The sequence below is a fragment of the Cervus canadensis genome, chromosome 28 (assembly GCF_019320065.1).
Source record: "Cervus canadensis isolate Bull #8, Minnesota chromosome 28, ASM1932006v1, whole genome shotgun sequence".
Lineage (NCBI taxonomy): Eukaryota > Metazoa > Chordata > Mammalia > Artiodactyla > Cervidae > Cervus > Cervus canadensis.
Window position 1 is genome coordinate 12,405,457 of NC_057413.1, and position 20,280 is coordinate 12,425,736.

The window sequence follows — 20,280 nt, forward strand, 5'->3', positions numbered from 1 at the left end:
CGGGGACCCGGCTCCTCCCCGGTCCCTCCGGCTCCTCCCACCACGGGTCACGTCGTGACAGGGGCGGAAGCGGCGGCGGCGGCGGCGGCGGCCGAGTTGGGGCTGCGGCTCGCGGCGCGGATCCTGCTGTCCTGTGCGCGCGGCGCGCGGCTCCGGAGAGGCGCCCGCAGCCCGGGGCGGCGCGCTCGGTCTCGCCCGCGCTCCGAGGTGGGGGGGCGGGGGGGACTCGCGGCTCCGGGGGCGGGCGTGGGGGCGGCGGCGGATTTCTGGTGACAGCTCTGCACAAAGCAGCCTGGCCGGGGTGCAAGCTCTCCTGCCCCTGAGCCGCGCTCCTCGCCCGGGTGGGAGGTGGACTGGTCCCTTGGGGCTCTACCTCCGTCCCCGGGTTGGAAAGGGGCGAGGGGTGCGGGGGAGGGTCCCAGCCCGAGGAATGGGGGCGGGGGGGTGGATTCCTGGCCTGGGGTGTTGGAGCGACCGGCTTCCCCGCTTCCTCGCGGTGTTGCGGGTTAATCCCCCTCCCCACAATGTTTGCTTTCTGTACAGGGGTGCCGTCTCCCCGCGACTCCTTGCACGCCTCCAGCGCAAAGGTGAGCCTGGGGAGGCTGCGGCTTCTCCGACTTCGGAGGAGTCGAGAGAGCTTTTCGGAAAGCGAGGCGGCTGCCGCTGGCACAGGGAGCCTTTGGGGGCTCCCTCCTGGGGGCTGTCAGAGCCCTGTCACCCGGGGAGAGGCTGCTGCGAGGAAGAGGGTGCCCACCGTCCGGGGGCTGGAACTCCGTCGCTTGCCTCCCGGCTTTGAGAGCGTGGCGGCGAGAAGCCGGTACGGCCTCGCAGGTGCTGTTAGCTGGACTGCAGCGCAGGCACCACGCGTTAAGACGCGATCGGCATTGCCAGGTTGCTGGGGTGACTCCTCCGGGACCCAAGACCCCGAGGGGGCGGCCCGATTTCGGTAACTGTTAGTCAACAGCCCAGCAGCTGGCAGGTGAAAGAGGAAGGAAGAGACAGGCCCAGCTGTAGCGAGTTGGGGGTTCTGTGACCTGGAACCTAGCCAGATGGAGGCCAGGCCTTCCCTCGGGAGAGCGTGCAGGCGTCCACACCACTTCGTTTGGGGGATCGGTCGCTCCACCTCTGCACACACAGCTCAGGGCTTTTACTTCGGTTGGTTGGTGTTTTTTTTTTTTTTTTTTTAAACCGACTTTAGTGGAAGAAAGGTGAATGGGAGGGAAGGTTTTCTTCAGGAGGTACCGGAGAAAATGACCATCAATAATTAATTATCCTCCGTGCAGAGAAAGTCGTCAACAAAGGGTTCGGGCAATTGAACTGGATCCATATGTCTGAAAGTTGATTCTTGTGGGTGCAGTTTTAAGTGGTCCGAAGGGAAATTTTTGCTCCTGTTGTCTCCGGAGAAGTTTCTAGTAGTTTGTCCAGTTTCGAGAAATTATGCTAATACCACTATACATTTTTATTCCAACCTGAAGTCCTTTAATTCATATTTTTATGGATTCTGTGCGGGTTTTTTTTTTTAAAGTTTTTTGAATAAGTTACTTCTGAAAAAATCTTGGAACTTACTAAACTAGAAATCTAGACATTGATATTTTAACACATCTTTAGGTAACCCCCCAACCATTTTTCCCTTTCTTTTGTCATATTAAGAGAAAACCAAAGCTACGAATTTAAAATTAGGAAGAACTATATTTATAAGGTCATACTGAACCTGAAACAAATTGATTATATTTAAAGTTAGGTGTGTTTATTAATTTGAAGAACCAGGCAGGAAAGCACTTCCAGTATACTAATTTGTTACTAACACTTGGTCAGTATTTCTAAGATTATATTTAAAAGCATAAGTAACTGTAGTCCTCCCAACTTAAAACTTTTCCCTCCATTTGAGGCCCCAAGAACCCAGCAACAGTGAAAATAAAGAAATTACAGTGTCAAAAAAGAATGAAGCTACATAACTGTTAATTTTATAATTAAAGGTGAAAATGTACTACTCTGAAAATCTTCAATCATATTTTTCCCAGACCACACAGATTTCTTAACGGCTTTCATAGCTAATGTTTTCATTTCCTCTTAACCATTTCTTGGATTACATCATTCTTTTGCAATCAAAAATATGTTTTTCAGTATACAGTTGGGTTAAAATGTTTGATGAAATTTCCAGAAATCATGCTTTCTTTTGAGAGTGCTTGCATTCCCAGGTAACACGGTCAAATGTTACTTGAACTGATTTTATTTGCATTCCTAAACTGCACATTAGACTCAAATATTTTTGCTGCAATACTTAACATATACAGTGTACATGTTTACATATGTTTTATTTGTGGTTCATTTTATGAATAATGTAGGTTATATGTTTTACGTAAAGAGATTGTAAATTATTTTGAAAATGTGAGCCAGAAGCCCTTCTTAGGGTATAAGAATTAATGTAGACAGTAGTGCTTTTAAAACCGCTAGAGCTTTATCCAGCTACATAATGAGTGCTGTAGGACTAATGGCAATTTTTTAAATGGCTAAGAGCTGTAATGCATTTCAGAAATGTATACAGTATATTTGTTTGTGTACTAACATAATGGTTTTGAGAAAGTGAAGACTGAGTCAAAGAAAAACCATCCATAACGCTGGTGTCAAGATTTCTCAAAGTTGATGTAGATGGCAGATTGAAAGTTTTTACATGTGATGTTCATAATCCATAAAAAGTGCACTTACAAATGTTAGTGTCAATAGTAGGATCACAGTTTATAGTGAAGCAATAGGATTACAAGCCCTTCAAAGCTTTTCCCCAAGATTAGGATCATATATGTGGGATTTGTATCTTAAGATAACAACACTTCTCCACTTTCAAATTCCACTTTCAATTCCTTATCTGTAGGTATGTCCTATTTATTTCTCATGCTATTGTGAGTATGTGTGTGGAGTGATTATATTTAAAGTTGATTACAGATCAGGGAAGGAGATGTCTGATAACTGTAGGATCCCTATACTAGAGAGTACTTAGTTATGCTAAGCATTTTTCATTCCTTATTTAAGTTAATTGAAAAAAAATGCTAGGATGACAAGTCTTAATCATTCATGGATTTATGCATTATGTTTTTGTGTAGACTTTTGATTCTTAATGTTTTAACTGTGCTGTGATTAAACTAGTTTGAGAACTCAATTTGTCCAGTGACTGCCTAACCCAGATTCCTATATTCAATAGTGACCAGATAGTGTGCCTGAGATTTATTTGTTGGGTTTTACTGAGAAGGAATGAATGCTTTTTCTTTTTAAAGTATGGTGGTGGGTGGTGGTTTCGTCGCTAAGTCGTGTCCAGCTCTTGCCACCCCACGGACTGTAGCCTGCCTACAGGGTCCTGTTTCCATGGGACTTTCCAGGCAAGAATACTGGAGTGGGTTGCCATTTCCTTTTCCTGGGGATCTTCCCAACCAAGGAATCAAACTGAGGTCTCCTGCATTGCAGGCAGATTCTTTACCGACTGAGCTACAAGGGAAGCCCGTATACTTTTTAAAGTAAAATAGATCAAAATTTGGGAACTAAGACATAGTGAGAAAGAGAGGAACATAAACAAAAATAAGATAGCTTTATTCATTGAATTTTATAAACAGTAGTGTCTTTTGTTTATAGGTTATTCATTTCTGTATATATGTAAAATGTATGTACTACTAATGGGTAACATTTATTGAGTACTTATACTAGGCCTGGTGCTTTCAATTATTTTACTTAATCCTCACACCAATACTAAGGTACACACTAGTTGTGCCCATTTTATATATGAGAACGCTGAGGCTTAGTCTTAGCTTAAATAACTTGAAAGCAGTGGTTTCACACTCAGGCCATCTAACTGTAGGGCATGCACTCTTACCACCAAAACTACTTAATAACTTGACTCCAGAGTGTTGAAAGTGTTAGCAGATGCTCTTATTTAATGTTTTCTGGTTTGTTTTTTGTTTTGTTTTGTTTTTGACAGATTTTCTGATACAATGGCGACCTCACGGGGGAGAACGAAGAAAAAAGCATCTTTTGATCATTCTCCAGATAGCCTTCCTTTGAGGAGTTCCGGTAGGCAGGTAGCGCTTACTTGTTCATTCATTGGCCCTGTTTTGAGCCAACAAACTTACTGTGATTGGGACTGAAGAATTAGAGATGAAAGAGTAGAATTCCAGCCCTCAAGGAACTTGCAGTCTAGTGGAAAAATTCACCTTGGGACTTCCAGTGTGATAAAGTGATAGAATGTAGGAAAAAAAAGCTTATCTGGCGGAGATAAAGGCATTGCTGTGAATCAGCAGAGGGTGTTCAGCTGTGTGGTTGCCTCCAGGATGTGAGCTGGGGCCAGATCATGCTTGGCTTGATGTCATTCATAGGAATTTAGACCTCAGCTTGTAATGGTTGGTTGGGTGCTGTTGGTGGCTTACTCACTGCCGTCTTTCTCGTAGGGCCATTTTTTTTAAAAGGAAAATACTGAATGATGTAATTCTTTCTCTAGAATTTGTCTACAGATTTTTATTGTAGTTTTTAATACTGAGAGGATAGAACTTCTCTAAGCAAAGAGAACAGTCTTAATTTGAAAGTGGCTTTCATTTTTTATGATACCGTGTACAAAATTTTTTTTTCAATTTTTTATTGGTTAGACTATCTGGGTTAGATAATCAGTATTGAAGTAGAGTTGAAACAGCTTTTTCCTAAAAGAAGCTCGAATGCATTTTCGGTCTCTACTCAGAGACCTGTTGTCGAAGTGCTGGTTCCAAATTTCTAGCAGATTAGTGAATTGTTTGCACAGTGCAGTCTCAAGGAAATTGCTGTTATCATCAGCCTCTACCCCACTACCAGGATGCTGTTGATCTTCACACTTAGAACTTCTAACCTGGAAGTGATTTCAGGAGTAAACCTCCCACCACCTCCACCCTGGGCCGTGGCCAGTGTTGATCTTAACCTCAGCTGGTTCTTTCTCAGGTGAAGAAAAAGGCCCCGGAGACGACGGATGAGGATGAAGATGGTGGGTCAGAGAAAAAGTACAGGAAATGTGAAAAAGCAGGCTGTACGGCCACGTGTCCTGTGTGCTTTGCAAGTACTTCTGAAAGGTCTGTTTAGACGGCGTGTCTTGGCCTCACCTTCCTGCCAATGAGCACGTTCATCCTCAAAGATAGCCTTCCTAAAGATACATAGAGATACTGCTATCCCGCAGTAGAGACATTGCCGGTACATTTTGTACACATCGTACCCCGCTATTCACTCCCTACTGGCTGATACTAGCCTGTATCAGCTCTGCACATCGACCAGCCCCCTGTGCTCACGTCGCATCCCCCATAGTTGTACCTCTGGTGGTCGGGAACGGGTGATAGCTTGAGGATGCGATGGGGTAAGAGGTAAGGGGGGAGTAGAGAGAACCTTGAGCTTCCTACAGAGACCAATGTTTGCTTATTTCTCTGGGCTGCTTTTCTCCGTCTTAGAGCATACCTCCTCCTCCAAAGATACATACGGGGCTCATTCAAACTACGTAGCTAACTGCACTCTTGCCATTTTTGTTGGGATGATCCAAGCTTGACCTTTTACTTCCAGTGGAAAAAAATCTTCAGTTAAGATTCAACGAAACCTGGAAAACAAATTCTTTCTTTTTTTTAAATCACAAAGAAGTGGTGGTCTTAGTGTTCATAGTGGCTTTATAGTTCACTCTTTTGCTACATTACTGGCTGCGTGGCAGGTTTTATTTGCCAGATTGCCCACGGGGTGGCCCAATCCCAGCTTTCCAGATGTTGCTACTAGAGACCACACTTCCCTCCTTCACACACATGCGGCAAGCCCACGGCCATCCCATCTATCATGTCCTAAAACCCTATCATCACTCCCTGGAGTCCTGATAAAACTAAGTCCCAGGCCCTTTTGATGAGCAGGCAGCTGGGTACCACTGATCTAAGTCCCTGTGTCTTCCACATGTGTTGTTCTGTGTCAGTCAACAATTCCATTTCTTCTGTTGTAATCTCTTGGTCATTAGGATTCTAAGTGAAGGTAAGGCAAAATGGGCTCATAGGAGGTCTTTCATAAATGTTAAAAAAAAAGTGAGAAGTGTTTATTCGTTACCAAAGCTATCTGTTTTTGCTCTTTTCAGATGTGCCAAAAATGGCTACACGTCCCGATGGTATCACCTCTCCTGTGGGGAGCATTTCTGTAATGAATGCTTTGACCATTACTACAGAAGGTTTGTTCTGGTAATTGTTGGAGTTTTCCGGGGTGGAAGGGATGGTGGCTTGGGCAGTGGGCAGTGGAGGGGGTCAGATGGTTAAGCACCGCCCTCCCCTGGTTACTGAATTATTTCACTATTTTATCCATACCTGGGCTGACTACAGGTGTGCTAGAACTTTGATGCAATCATTTGCATATGTGTATGCTTGTGTGTGCACACTCAGAGCTCAGAAAGCATCTGCCATGAGACAGTTACTCTCTGTAGTTCACAAATTCTGAAGAATTTAGGAGCTGCTTTGCTCTTCTATGCCAATGCAAAGGGGCAGGAATGAAAAGATTTTGTCGGGAATTCTGACAGCTAGAGGGTGCTGGACAGAGTAACCATCCCTTCTTGATAGTTTTAGATACTAAAAATGCAACCTGTTTTATGGGTGCTATGATAACTTACCCTTCCCCACTTATAATATGGCTAGTTAAGTCCTTCACATAAGATTTCTATCTGCCTCCTGTTTTGAAAACCTGAATAGCTTATTGTTTGATATATTTATTTTTATTGTTTTTCAGCCATAAGGATGGATATGACAAATATACTACATGGAAAAAAATATGGACAAGCAATGGAAAAACTGAACCTAGTCCCAAAGCTTTCATGGCAGACCAGCAGCTCCCCTACTGGGTAAAAAAGATAAAACTGTATTATTTTGTGAAGCATTTGTAGGGCTTCCCTGGTAGCTCCAGGGTAAAGAGTCCACCTGCCAAGCAGGAAACAGGGCTTTGATCTGTGGGTCGGGAAGATCCCCTGGAGAAGGAAGTGGCAACCCACTCCAGTCATTCTTGTCTGGGTAATCTCATGGACAGAGGAGCCTGGCAGGCTACAGTCCACAGGGTAACAAAGAGTTGGACACAACTGAGCAACTAAACAACAGCAAAAGCATTTGTAGCACTAAATGCAGAAGGAATGGATGAAAATTCCAATTTTTAGGAAAGTTTTCTTTAATTCCATTTATTCTTTCTGTAACTATTAAAGGAATTTTTTATTTTTGTGGAAAAATCACCTAACTTGACCTGTAGTGTAAAGAAGAAACTAAAGACTCATTGCCAGCTGGTGATAGCCATTGCTAAGTTGGTCCATATCTCTCTTCTTTTTTTCTGTTCGTGTTTTTCTGTGTTTATTTAAACACAATTTCACGCTTTGTATGCAAATCCTAATTAGGTTTAGAATCATGCTTTGCATGTAAGTTTTTAGTAGCTTTTTTAGGTTTTTTAAATTAATTTAACTTTATTTTTTCTATTTAGCCATTCTTTGAAAACACACTTTAGTGATTGTATATATAATATAAATATACCATCATTCAATACATTATTTGCCAAAAAAATTATTTGATAATTTATTTAATGTTATAGGTAACTTGAGCTTTTCTCTGCATACCTTAAAATTTTTCTTAATTGAAGTGAGATTTACATAACGTTAAATTCACAAAAAATTCACAAGGGAGACTCAAGAGGGAAGAACACACACACACACTTTTGACCGATACACATTGTTGTACTGCAGAAACCAACACATTGTAAAGCAATTATCCTCCAATTAAAAAACAAATTTAAAAAGTTTTTTTAATTAACCATTTTAAAGTGTACAACTCAACGGCATTCAGTACATTCACAGTGTGGTCCAATCCCCACCTATATCTATTTCCAGAACATTTTCATCATCCACAAAGGAGACTTGTGCCCATTCAGCTGTTACCTCCCATTCCTCCCTACCCCCACCCCCTGGCAACCACGAATCTGCTTTCTGTCTTAATGAATTTTCCATTTTGGATGCTTTATATAAAGGAATCAGGCAGTATGTGACCTTTTACATTTGGCTTCTTTCACTTAACCTCATGCATTTGATGGAATGAGGAACCTTTGTTAACCCAAATTATGTGGAGGAGATGGCCAAGGAAGAGATGGAAGAAATGCTCACTTAAGAGGTGCTAACTCATTGACCTTGACTTCTTACTTTCCATCTAGGTTCAATGTACAAAACCTGAGTGTAGGAAATGGAGGCAGCTTACCAAGGAGATCCAGCTGACTCCCCAGATAGCAAAGACCTACCGTTGTGGTATGAAACCAAATACTGCTGTTAAGGTAAGATGTCTTTGGTTTTCTGCTTGAATTCATTGATGGGTTAGTTTAGTTGTCAGTCGATAGTAATGATGTATACTTTTCCTTCATCGTATTGATCATTGTATCAGGATGGTACTGTCCCATGTATAAGAGAACCTCCACTACAATAGCTTAACAGATTAAGGCTTTTATTTTTCTCTCATTATAGACAGTTTAGAAGCAGGCGGTCCAGAGTTGGTATAGTTGCCCAGGGAATTCTCCTTCTAGTTGCCAGCTCTCTCACAAGATCATTATTGCACTGTCAGCCATCATTCCAAGTTCAAAGTAGAAAAGATGGGAAAGGCTGGAGTATCATAAGCCAAGTCTCTCCTTCTTTTACTGGGAAACCAGGAGCTTTCCTGGAAGTTCCAACAGTAGATTTCTATTTATAGCTCTTTGGGCAGGATAGGATCTCACAGCTACTCTGAACAACAGTGGGGACAAAGGAAGAAGATATTCCATAACTGTTGCATGTTTTATATTTTATAACTGGAGGGAAATCTTTCATAGCAGCATCAAAATTAGGATCCTATTAGTAAAGAGTAAAGGATGAATATATGTTTGGGCTCAGTAGACAGAAATGCAGAGAGATAGTGAAGGACAGAGAAGCCTGGCATGCTGCAGTTCATGGGTTTGCAAAGAGTCGGACACGACTTAGCGACTGAACGACAATAACCATATGTTTGGGCTATTAGCAGTCTTTCTTAATTGGTATATTGTGCCTCTTTGGAGATCTGACAATTGCTTAGCGTTGAAAAATGTGCTAATTGCTTCAGAGTGTTAAAGCATTCATCTATAGAGTGTGTCTTGTTTTATCAGTACATTAAAGAATATTTGGAATTGTAATCTCAGATGCAAGATGGTTTTCCTTTCTGAAAATTTTGACTTAATTCACATAGCTTAATTCACAAAATTCACCCTCTTAAAGTATATAATTCAGTGGTTTGTGGTACTAATGTATTCACAGATATGCATTTATCACCAGCAAAATATTTTCTTAGTTCAAATTCTGCTTTAAAGAATGAATGAGAAACATTTGAAAAGCTTTATAAAGTTTATGATCAAGTTTTTCAAACCCTGGGATTTAAGATACAAATATTATTGAAGTGACTCATAATTATTATAAGTATATTTGAAAGATTTTGCAAAGTAAACTGGTGAGAAAAATGGTATGAATATTTAGGAGTTCTGTTTTCTATAGTTTTAAATTTTACATAAGCATTACATAAATATAACCTCAGGTTTAAAAAAGTAAATTGAACATATGTGCGCATATGTAAGTACATGCACACACACAATATGTAAATAAAAAATGAAAGTCCCCTTTAAACCATCACTTTCTTCCCACTCTGATAGATAACAACTCTTAATGATTCATTTATGCTACTGGAACTTTCTTTATGCTCTCATTATGTATTTATGGTAGGGCACATTTTTTTTTAAAGCACTGGAAACAAATATCTAAACTACTTTTTAAAGGTTTAAAGAAGTATAGCTCAGAGTGATCATAGCCTCTAAGGATGGTATCATATCTTTTAAATCCCCTCTGCCCAAGAAATCCTCGCTTGAAGACCCTCTAGCTCCATTCTGACTGATTACCGTCTATAGCCTCAACTTTTGAAATATTTATTTAAATGGTGTTTATCGACTCAGAGTCCCTTTGGTTTTCAGCTTGGTCCTCTGTCAAGGACAGAATCTGGAAAGGATTATTTGTAAAACAACATTAAAAAGAATGGTAGCAAACAACGCACACTGTTTGCAGCTCACTTAATGTATCATTTAATTGTCATTTAATATATCTTGAAGATGCTTCCGTCTCAGTCCATAAAGATCTCTTTCCCTGTAAAGACTGTATAATACATAGTCCACTGAATGGATAGATCGTGATGAATTTGGCGTGGTCGAAGGGCATTTAGGTGACATTTAAACGTTTAGCGTCAGTGAGTGCGCTGTAGTGAATAGCTTCGTGCCTGTGCTGGTTTTTAGTGTATTTGTGGGATCCATTCTGAGAAATGACATTACTGTCAAAGAGCATATCCAGTTTTTTAATGTTTTATTTATGTATTTTTATTTTTGGCTGGCCTGGATCTTCCTTGCTGGGCACAGGCTTTCTGTAGTAGTGGTGAGCGGGGGCTACTCTTCATTGCAGTGCAAGGGCCTCGCTCGCGTTGCAGTGCCTTCTCTTGTTGCAGACACGGGCTTAGGCTCACGGGCTCCAGTAGTTGCAGCCTGTAGGCTTAGTGGTTGTGGCTCATGAGCTCTAGAATTCTGACTCAGGAGCTGTGGCGTCCGGGCTTAGCTACTCCGAGACATGTGGGATCATCCCAGCTCAGGAACGGAACCCGTGTCCCCTGCATTGGCAGGCAGATTCTTATATTCTGTGCCTCCAGGGAAGTCCTATCAAGCTGTTTTAATTTGAAATAATTCTTGGACCCACAAGAGGATTTATAATTTGTGTGTAAGGAGTAAAGAATAAAGTTGAACACTCACCGTGTCCCCACACCCAGCTTTAGAAACAGCGTGACCGGTGCCTCCGTCACTCCCGAGGTGCCCCTCAGTGGTTATCTTCCTCTGCCTCTCCTGCAAGAGCAAGCAGTGTTTCAAATTTCGTATTTATTATTCCTCTGCTTTTTGTTTTTGAGTTGATACATATGTATGAAGCCCTAAATAACATGTGAAGTTTTGCATATTTTATGTTGGTTGGAAATTGTACCCTGTTGTTTGCGTTCTTCTGCAGCTTTCTTCTTTTCCTTAACACTGAGGCTTTTCGGTTGCCTCCGTGTTGATGCCTGCAGCTCTGAGTCATTACTTGTCCCTGCTGTGTAATTTCGCTGTGGATCTACCTTAGCGTGTCTGTTCTCTTGTTCTCTCGTGGTCTTTCATGTCTCTCCCGTGCTGTGCTGTGCTGAGTCATGTCCGACTCTTTGCGACCCCGTGGACTGTAGCCCACCAGGCTCCTCTGTCCGTGGAATTCTCCAGCAAGAATATTGGAGTGGGTTGTCATTTCCTGTTCCAGTTTTCCTCGTGCACACGTGCAAAGAGTTTCTCTGGAATATATTCCAAGGGCTAGATTTCCCAGACCATATGGTATGCCAATCTTCAGTTTATTTAGGTAACTTTTTAAATTGAAATATACAAACAGAAAGCACACATCAAAATGCCATAGCTCAGTGAATTTTCAGAGTCCGCATTTAGCCAGGTCCCAGTAAAGAAAGCTGAGCGCCAAAGGATTGATACTTTTGAACTGTGGTGTTGGAGAAGACTCTTGAGAGTCCCTTGGACTGCAAGGAGATCCAACCAGTCCATCTGAAAAGAATCAACCCTGAATATTCGTTGCAAGGACTGATGCTTCCAAAACTTTGACCACCTGATGCGAAGAACTGACTCAGTGGAAAAGACCCTGATGCTGGGAAAGATTGAAGGCAGGAAGAGAAGGGGACAACAGAGGATGAGATGGTTGGATGGCGTCACCAGCTCAATGGACATGAGTTTGAGCAAGCCCCAGGAGTTGGTGATGGACAGGGAAGCCTGGCGTGCTGCAGTCCATGGGGGTCACAAAGAATCAGACACAACTGAGCAACTGAACTGAACAGTAAAGAAATTGACCAGCCTCTCAGAAGCACCCTTGCACCGCCTTTCCCTTAAAGAGTCCATCCCTTCCCCCTGCCCAGAGTAACTACTTAACTTCCTCTTCTCCCCCATCCAAATACTAACCAGCCTGACCCCGCTTAGCTTCTGAGATCAGAGAGGACAGGAGTTTTCAGGGTGGTGTGGCTATAGGTCCCTACTTACCCTTCCAACTTACAACACTGTGGATGTTGCTTCCCGTTGAACTTTATGTAAATAGCATAATACAATATGCATGCTTTTGGGTGTGGCTTCTTTCAACTCACTCTTATGTTTGGAAGGTGCATCCATGCATGGAGTGTGTAGCAGTTTACTCTCGTTGCCGTACCATTGTTTGACTGTAGTACAGTTTGTTTCTGCCTTCTACTCTTGATGGACTTCTGGTTTGTGTTTAGGTTTTCTCTCTTACAAACTGTGCTTCTTCGAGCATTTTCTAATCCTTTTCTTGGTGCGATGTGGACGAGCGTCTCTCTAGAAAATATAGTCATGCCTTGTTCTATTGCACTTTGCTTTTTTGCGCTTCACAGATAAGCGTTTTTTACAAATTGAAGCTTTGTGACAACTCTGCAGTGTCAGATGATGGTTAGCATTTTTAGCAGTAAAGTATTTTTACTTTATTTATTTTTTTATTTTTGGCTGTGCTGAGTCTTCGTTTTGGCACAAGGGCTCTGGGGCACTGGGGCTCTGTAGTTTTAGCACACTGGCTTTAGTTGCCCCAAGGCATGTGGGATCTTCCCTGACCAGGGAACAAACCCCTGTCCCCTGCTTGGCAGGCGGATTCTTAACCACTGGACCATCAGGGCAGTCCCTGAGGTATTTTTTAATTAAAGTATGTGCAGGTTTTTTTTTTTTAAGCTATTGCACACTTAATAGACTACAGTAAGTGTAAACATAACTTTTATATGCACTGGGAAACCAAAAAATTCTTTTGAGTCACTTCTATTGTGACACTTGCTTTATTGCAATGGTTGGTTTCAAACTGAGCCCACGATGTCTCTGAGATATGTCTGTATAGTAAGACTAGAATTGTTGGGCATAATGCAGTCATATCTGCAGGGCTTGATTCCAGGACCCTGCAGATATCAAAATCTGAAGATGCTCAAGTCCTTTGTATAAGATGGCATAGTATTGCATGTAACCTACACACATCCTCTCGTGTACTTTAGTTCATCTGTAGATTACTTTTAATATTTAATATAATGTAAATTCTATATAAATAGTTGCTGGTGCACGGCAAATTCAGATTTTACTTTTTGGAACTTTCTGCAATTTTTTTGAATATATTTTAATCCGAGGCTGACTGAATTTGTGGATGTGGAACTGATCGTAGTATGTACATCTTCAGTTATACAAGATAATGCCAAATTATCATGCATTTAAAGGTTTCATATTTTGTCAGATTGTTCTCCAGAATTATTACATATTGTTGTAGGTTGCCACCAAGGACATCCTTGCAAGAGGAGCTGTCTTCCTCGCACCCTCGCTCATGTGGGTGTTTTATCACACTTTCTCTTTTCCAATCTAATTGATGAAAAGAGGTATCTTATTAAAGGTAAACTGACACTTATGACTGTATTTTAGGGACTTCCCAGGCGGTCCAGTGGTTAAGACTTCACCTTCAATGCAGAGGATATACATTCGAGTGCTGGTCAGGGATCTAAGATCCCACATCCTTTGAGGCCAAAAAACCCAGAAGCAATAGTATAACACATTCAATAAAGACTTTAAAAATGGTCCACATCAATGAATCTTTGAAAAAAAAAAGACTGTATTTTATAATTAAACCTAATTAATACTTTTTGTCTTGTTTTTGCAGCCTGAGACCTCAGACCATTGTTCCCTCCCAGAGGATCTAGTGAGTATTTCTACACGTTTCAGATTAGCCTGCATCACACTTTCAGTGATAAGTATGATAAGTAAGACACAGTAACAGTGTTATGAGTGTCTTTATTTGGTTGCTGATCAAAGGTTTTTTAATCTCACGTGTTAACTATGTGATGAAAATGCTAGCAGGAATGGTGTTATGAATGATCCTCACCCAACTTGAAAAAAAAAAACCACAAAAATTTTATTGTTTTATATTTAAAGGAAATAAAAAGGCAGAAACTGACGCCGTGCCTTCCTACAAGTATCAGACTTGTTATACTTGTTTTCCAAGGGGGAATTTATGACCTTCTCGCCACTTGAATCGTTCCAGGAAACGAACAAGAGGCCCATAATTTGATGGTCTTGGCCCAGATTCAGCTGTGAGAGGGTTCTCGTGTTATTCTGACCTCAGCGTAACTGCTTTGTCCCGTCTCTGCCCAGATGTGGAAGGGGCAGCAGCTGGCAGAGCCTCGCCACGTGTCGCTTGTCTTAGGAAACTTTGCTCCCTGAGCTGACTGGTTTTGTCACAGAGCCAGATCCAACGGCTATTTCAGAAGATGATTTTTTTTTTTTTTTAATTATGAGTTTCTGAGTTATTCTGCATGACAGTGATTCAGATTGTTAGTTTGTGGCTTTTCTAGATGTGAAACTCAGGGAATGTGATTGATGTTCAGGCAGAGGGAGAACTGACCCCTGGCATGTCTGTTCTGTTACATAAAGGGCTGTGTGGGACACACACATATACCCACATAAAAAAAATAAATAACTGTACCCTCAAACATTTCTACAGTAAAGCAGTGGCCCAGATAATTTCCAGATTCAGGGTAAATGAGATGACATTATAGAAACAAAGGAAAAAATAACTTTAAATACAGTTTAAAAAATTACTTTATGAGTATTTCCCCTAGTGTTCAGACCATTGTGCTCTCAAGGAATCTGAACTTTAGGACAGAGGCCATATTCTAAGAACCTTAAAAAGTTCAGAAGAGTCCCTGGATGTTCATATGCCAGTTACTTATTTTTGTCTTCAGTTAAGAAAGACTCTGGGGCAGGTTTATGAAATGGAACTTTCCTTCTTTTTGGTCCAGCACAGGCTGGTCAAGGGTAGCCAAACCTAAAACAAGCCTTAAGGACAAAGATAGCAAACTGAAAAGCTATCAGGGACCAGGCAAGTAAAATGAATGTGTGAGGGACTTTCCTGGTGGTCCAGTGGTTAAGACTTTGCCTTCCAGTGCGAAGGGAGGTGGGGGTTTGATCCCTGGTCGGGGAGCTGAGATCTCACATGCCTCATGGCCAAAAACACAAAAGGTATATAACAGAAGCAATATTGTAGCAGATTTAATAAGTAAAAAAAAAAAAAAAAAAAAGGTCTGCATCAAAAAAAGAAAAAAAAGTGTGAACCAGCTGGGAATAATTTATGAGGGATGTTGGGGCTTGTAGTAAGCTGAGAAAATGCTTGCCTGAGATTTGGACTCTGAAATCTGAAGGGCAAATAATGCATCTTTTAATTCATAAACCACAGCTTGATGGCAGGTGGCATTTGCTTGGAGACTGGAGAACTAACATCAAGAGGGTTCCCGAGCCCAGGGTTCTCCTCTATTAGATTCCTAGAATTCCTGGAGCATACATTTAAGATCATGTTTAGCAAAATCTGCCTAGTATAGGATTTCTGGCAGTGTTGCTTTAGAAGCAGGTAAATTTTATTTTTATCACAACAGTCATCACCAGGCTGCTTTGATCGAATGACTCCATATGTTAATTCAAAATCTGGAATATGATCACATATTTTAAGACCAAAAATAACTTCTTCAGTTCAGTCTACACGGAGCATCTTATTTTGCTGATTGTCATGTATTTTTCCCTCTGAAAAAAATTTTTCGTAACCTCTGGCAAAAAGCAGTAATATTTGACTGCTTCTTCAGAGAATTTTTTTGTTTTTTTGCTGAATTTTGCAGTTTCCATTAGCTTTAGATCCTAAGTTTAAAAGGGGGGAAGGGCCAGGTGATAAATGATTCCTGAACAGAAGGAAGTTCCTCGTGTCAGATTTAAACAAACCTAGGCTTCCTGGAGAGTCAGTGGAGGCACCATTAAGACTTATCTGATGTTGGGACTTCCTTGGTGGTCCAGTGGCTGAGACTCTGTGCTCCCAATGCAGGGGGCATGCTTTTGATCCCTAGTCAAGCACTAGGATCCCTTATGCTACAGGACGCAGCCAGAAAAAAAAAAAAAGACTTACCTGGTGTTGGTGGAGTTTTTTCCCGGGGGGAAAGGGAGACCTCTTGCTGTAGATCTGAAGGAACTCGGCTTAAGAAACATGCTCTCCAGATCTCATCAGGGATCTTTATTTCTCAGTCTGCCTGTGCAGGACTCTGGCCTAGGACTGAGCAAAGGCAAAGGACAGGGTGGAGGATGAATGAGAATGAATGACAGAACGAGAACCCTCTGTCCTTGGTGGAGCCTGCATGTCCATCTCTCGTCCGCCATTGTCCCTGTTTGTCTTGCTCTGCCCCCTTGCAGAGAGTGTCGGAAGTGTCCAACCACTGGTGGTACTCCATGCTCATCTTACCTCCTTTGCTGAAAGGCAGCGTGGCTGCTCCCCTGCTCTCGGCCTACTACCCAGACTGCGTGGGCATGAGTCCGTCCTGCACCAGCACGCACCGCGTGGCCAGCGACACCAGCCCCGGGAAGCTGGAGCACCCCAAGGCGGTCCCTTCTGTGCTGGGTGAGCGCTGGGCCTGGCCCTCCCTGCCTTCCCTCCCCTCCCTTGCCCTGGAAATGTGTGGGTGAGCAGAATGGAAAAGATGGTTTTTTTGTTTGTTTGTTTTAAATGTGTTCACTTGGTACAAAGCACCTCGTTATTTCATGAATCTGGTTTTACTGTGGATCACTCATATTATTTGTATACATTAGTTAATTTTTCCTTTAATCATTGGGAATGCCTGTAACACTTGTCTAGGAATCGTACCTACGGAGTTTAATGAGCATTTCTTTGAAAGTTGGATAGCTGCATAATTTGATGATAGTGCCTACTCACTCTGGCATGCCGGAAGAAAGTTTTGACTCGATGAGCCACCCTTCTTTTTTCTCTTTGAGTCATTCTGCTTCTAATTATGCCATTGATAATTACAGTCAAAACGACCCACTCTTGAAAAAACTTCAGGTCAAGGCAAGCAGATTGATGACTGTTTACTTTCAAGGGATTTAAAAAATTCTCCCATCAGAAATCTCTGTATACGAGCAAGAATTCTAGATCATCTCCTGCACACTAACAAACTTCATCTTTGGCGCAAGTGGATTTTGACATCGTGGCCTTTTATTAAGATTTTAACTAGTAGCACTGGACCCTCCAAAAATCGAGATGTGGTTGAAATCACAACGGAAGTGATAAATCCCAGTGTTAACAAAGGTGGAATGAAACAGGCCCTCAGACACTAATTAGTCGGTGTGTACATATATGAAGGGCAGTTTGGCAGTGTGAATCAAAAACCTTACAGTAGATCCTCTTTGGATGTAGGAATTTATCCTAAATTATGAAAGATTATCAAAAGTCCAAAGATGTGTGGCATTTATAGTAGTGAAGTAATTGGATAAAATCAAAATGCCCAGAAATAGGGGAGTAGATAATAAATAAGATAGCACTGTATGTCCATGGAAGTCATATTTAATGATATGGGACAATGTTCTTGAAAAGCAGGTAGGAAAAAAAACACTTCAGTGCATTTTTTTTGGCTTTTTTTCTTTCTTTCATAGAGGCAGAACGTAGGTTAGTCTGGGTTTAATACCACTCAGGGATTATCAGGGGTTAGTGATTGGTTATTTACTTCTGTGAGCCTGTCTTCTAATCAGAAAAACTTCAATAATAGTTTCTTTTAACATATATTTCCATGGGGATTTGGCATCGGTTGGGTTTGGAATTTCAGGTTTGCAAGATGAAGTTGTTGTTCAGTTGCTAAGTCATGTCCAACTCTTTGTGACCCTGTGGCCTGTAGGACACCAGGCTTCCCTGTCCTTCACTGTCTCCTGGACTTTGCTCAAACTCACGTCCATGGAGTCAATGATGCCATCCGACCATCTCATCCTCTGTCGCCCCCTTCTCCTCCTGCCTTCAGTCTTTCCCAGCCTCAGGGTCTTTTCCAGTGAGTCGGCTCTTCACATCAGGTGGCCAACATATTGAAGCTTCAGTTTCAGCATCAGTCCTTCAATGAATATTCAGGGTTGATTTCCTTTAGGATTGATTGGTTGCATCTCCTTGCTGTTCAAGGGAACTCTCAAGAGTCTTCTGCAACACCACAGATTGCAAGATGAAGACATTCTGGAAATCTGTTGAGAAACAATGTAAATATGTAGCACTCAAAGGAGAAGGCAATGGCACCCCACTCCAGTACTCTTGCCTGGAAAATCCCATGGATGGAGGAGCCGGGTAGGCTGCAGTCCATGGCGTCGCTACAAGTCAGACACGACTGAGCAACTTCACTTTCACTTTTCACTTTCATGCATTGGAGGAGGAAATGGCAGCCCACTCCAGTGTTCTTGCCTGGAGAATCCCAGGGACTGGGGAGCCTGGTGGGCTGCCGTCTATGGGGTCGCACAGAGTCAGACACGACTGAAGCGACTTAGCAGCAGCGGCGGCACTCAAACATGATTAAGATGGCAGATTTTATAGCACATGTTTTTCTTTAACAAAAATTTTTTTAAAATTTCTGTGCTGCAGAGATTGAATTTGTGAAGAAAGAATGGGGAAATATTTTTTAATTTCCACCTAGCAGGTCTAATTGGACAGAGGAAGCGGAAGCATTTGTGTAGGACAGACCGGGAAGCTTGACTAGACCCTCCTTTTTGGTTTGTTTTGTTTCTGCTCTTCAGCTTACCCAGATTTCCCTGGTGGCCCAGACAGTAAAGAATCTGCCTGCAATGCAGGAGACCCAGGTTTGATCCCTAGGTCGGGAAGATGCCCTGGAGAATGAAATGGCAACCCACTTCAGTATTCATGCCTGGAGAATCCGATGGACCGAGGAACCTGGCGGGCTACAGTCCATGGGGTCGCAAAGAGTCAGACACGACTGAGTGACTAATAGTTATCCAGATTTGGAATTTACAGCCTGTGAGATTGACTCCTTTGCTTCTCCCCTCAGTTCCAGGCATGAACCGGTACTTCCAGCCTTTCTACCAGCCCAACGAGTGCGGCAAAGCCTTGTGCGTGCGGCCAGACGTGATGGAGCTGGATGAGCTCTACGAGTTCCCGGAGTACTCGCGGGACCCTACCATGTATCTGGCTCTCAGGAACCTTGTCCTCGCCCTGTGGTTCACTAACTGCAAGGTGAGTGGAGGGCAGGCTGGCCCGCAGCACGTGGACACAGACTTCTCTTAGAGGAGTGGCGTGGTCTCCTTTAGATCCGTGTGTCTCCACCACACGTTTGGGTGGATACTCTGTGTGGGGGCTGTCCTGTGCATTGTAGGGTGTTGAGGCAGCATCCCTGGCCTCTACCCACTAGATGCCATAGCAACCCCCCCCCGCCACCTGGTGTGATAGCCAAAAATGTCTCCAGATATTGCCAAACGGGGCCGAGTCTCAGCACCCGAGAACCAGTGCTTTAGGCCATGTGTCACCAGAATTCTTGACTCTCTAGTGAGTGAGTGTACAGTGCAAAGTTAAGTCAAGGAGTTCCAATGACAATGCCAGGAGAAAAAAGAATAAAACATTAAAGATTGGATCATAAACCCCCTGGAGGGCAGGAATTCTTACTCGGTTTGTTATCCTCAAGCGTCTGAAACCAGTGATTGGTTCTTTTCTGGGACTGAATGAATGTTAGGGACTTCAAACAGCACTTAGCTTGAAAGGGATGAAGATAAATTGGGGGGTGGACGGGTGGGGAGACTACAGTTGTTTTTTTTTAAGCAAAGTCTTTCCTGACCCTAGTATTTTTCCAATTTATTAATTTCTTCTGCAATTATTTGAATGACTGCTGAATATAGAACATTTTGCCAGACTGCCAATCTTGGTTAAAGAAAGATATTCCGGGTCTGCTCTGGTATTTCATTGAATTAGACCCCAGCCCTAGATGATTGGATTAAGTTACAGCTATAAATGCAGTTGATATGAATTATACCCAGGTGAGTGGGTTGGGCAAAGTAGAGTTACTCATTTCCTCTCCAGCAGCCTTAAAGTAGGTATTCAGTAAACATTTGCTGAACAAAACAAAACTGTGGTCAGAATTTTCCTGTAAATAAGCTGTGAAGATGCATTTTTCAGAAACAGCCTTGGGTTCATTTTTCGTGACATTTCTTTTTAGTTGACTTTGAAATTGGACTTATGCTGTGGAAGACTCTTATTTAAAAAGTCCTCCACTTGTCAGTGTGGATCTGTTTTAATTTGTAATAAGATCATAAGATGTGTCTATTTAATACTCTAGTGGGGAAACTAAAATATGGCTGCTTTTAAGGAGTCAGAAAAACAAACAAGGA

The 20,280-nt window shown here is 42.3% G+C and overlaps 1 protein-coding gene across 4 annotated transcripts in view; it reads left to right on the forward strand.

Moving 5' to 3' along the window:
• Positions 1–52: 52 nt before the first annotated feature.
• Positions 53–20,280, forward strand: part of KDM1B (lysine demethylase 1B) — a 41,990-nt gene continuing 21,762 nt past the window's right edge. For 2 of the 4 annotated variants that reach the window (XM_043449645.1, XM_043449646.1), the window contains exons 1-10: positions 53–207; positions 544–587; positions 3,965–4,064; positions 4,948–5,075; positions 6,101–6,190; positions 6,739–6,850; positions 8,191–8,307; positions 13,769–13,807; positions 16,336–16,540; positions 18,951–19,135. In XM_043449645.1, the coding sequence (XP_043305580.1) occupies positions 3,978–4,064; positions 4,948–5,075; positions 6,101–6,190; positions 6,739–6,850; positions 8,191–8,307; positions 13,769–13,807; positions 16,336–16,540; positions 18,951–19,135 (963 nt within the window). In that variant the 5' untranslated portion in view covers positions 53–207; positions 544–587; positions 3,965–3,977. Of the gene's footprint in view, positions 208–543; positions 588–611; positions 818–3,964; positions 4,065–4,947; positions 5,076–6,100; positions 6,191–6,738; positions 6,851–8,190; positions 8,308–13,768; positions 13,808–16,335; positions 16,541–18,950; positions 19,136–20,280 lie in introns of those variants that run through there. The other 2 variants (XM_043449648.1, XM_043449647.1) reach the window with 2 other exon arrangements.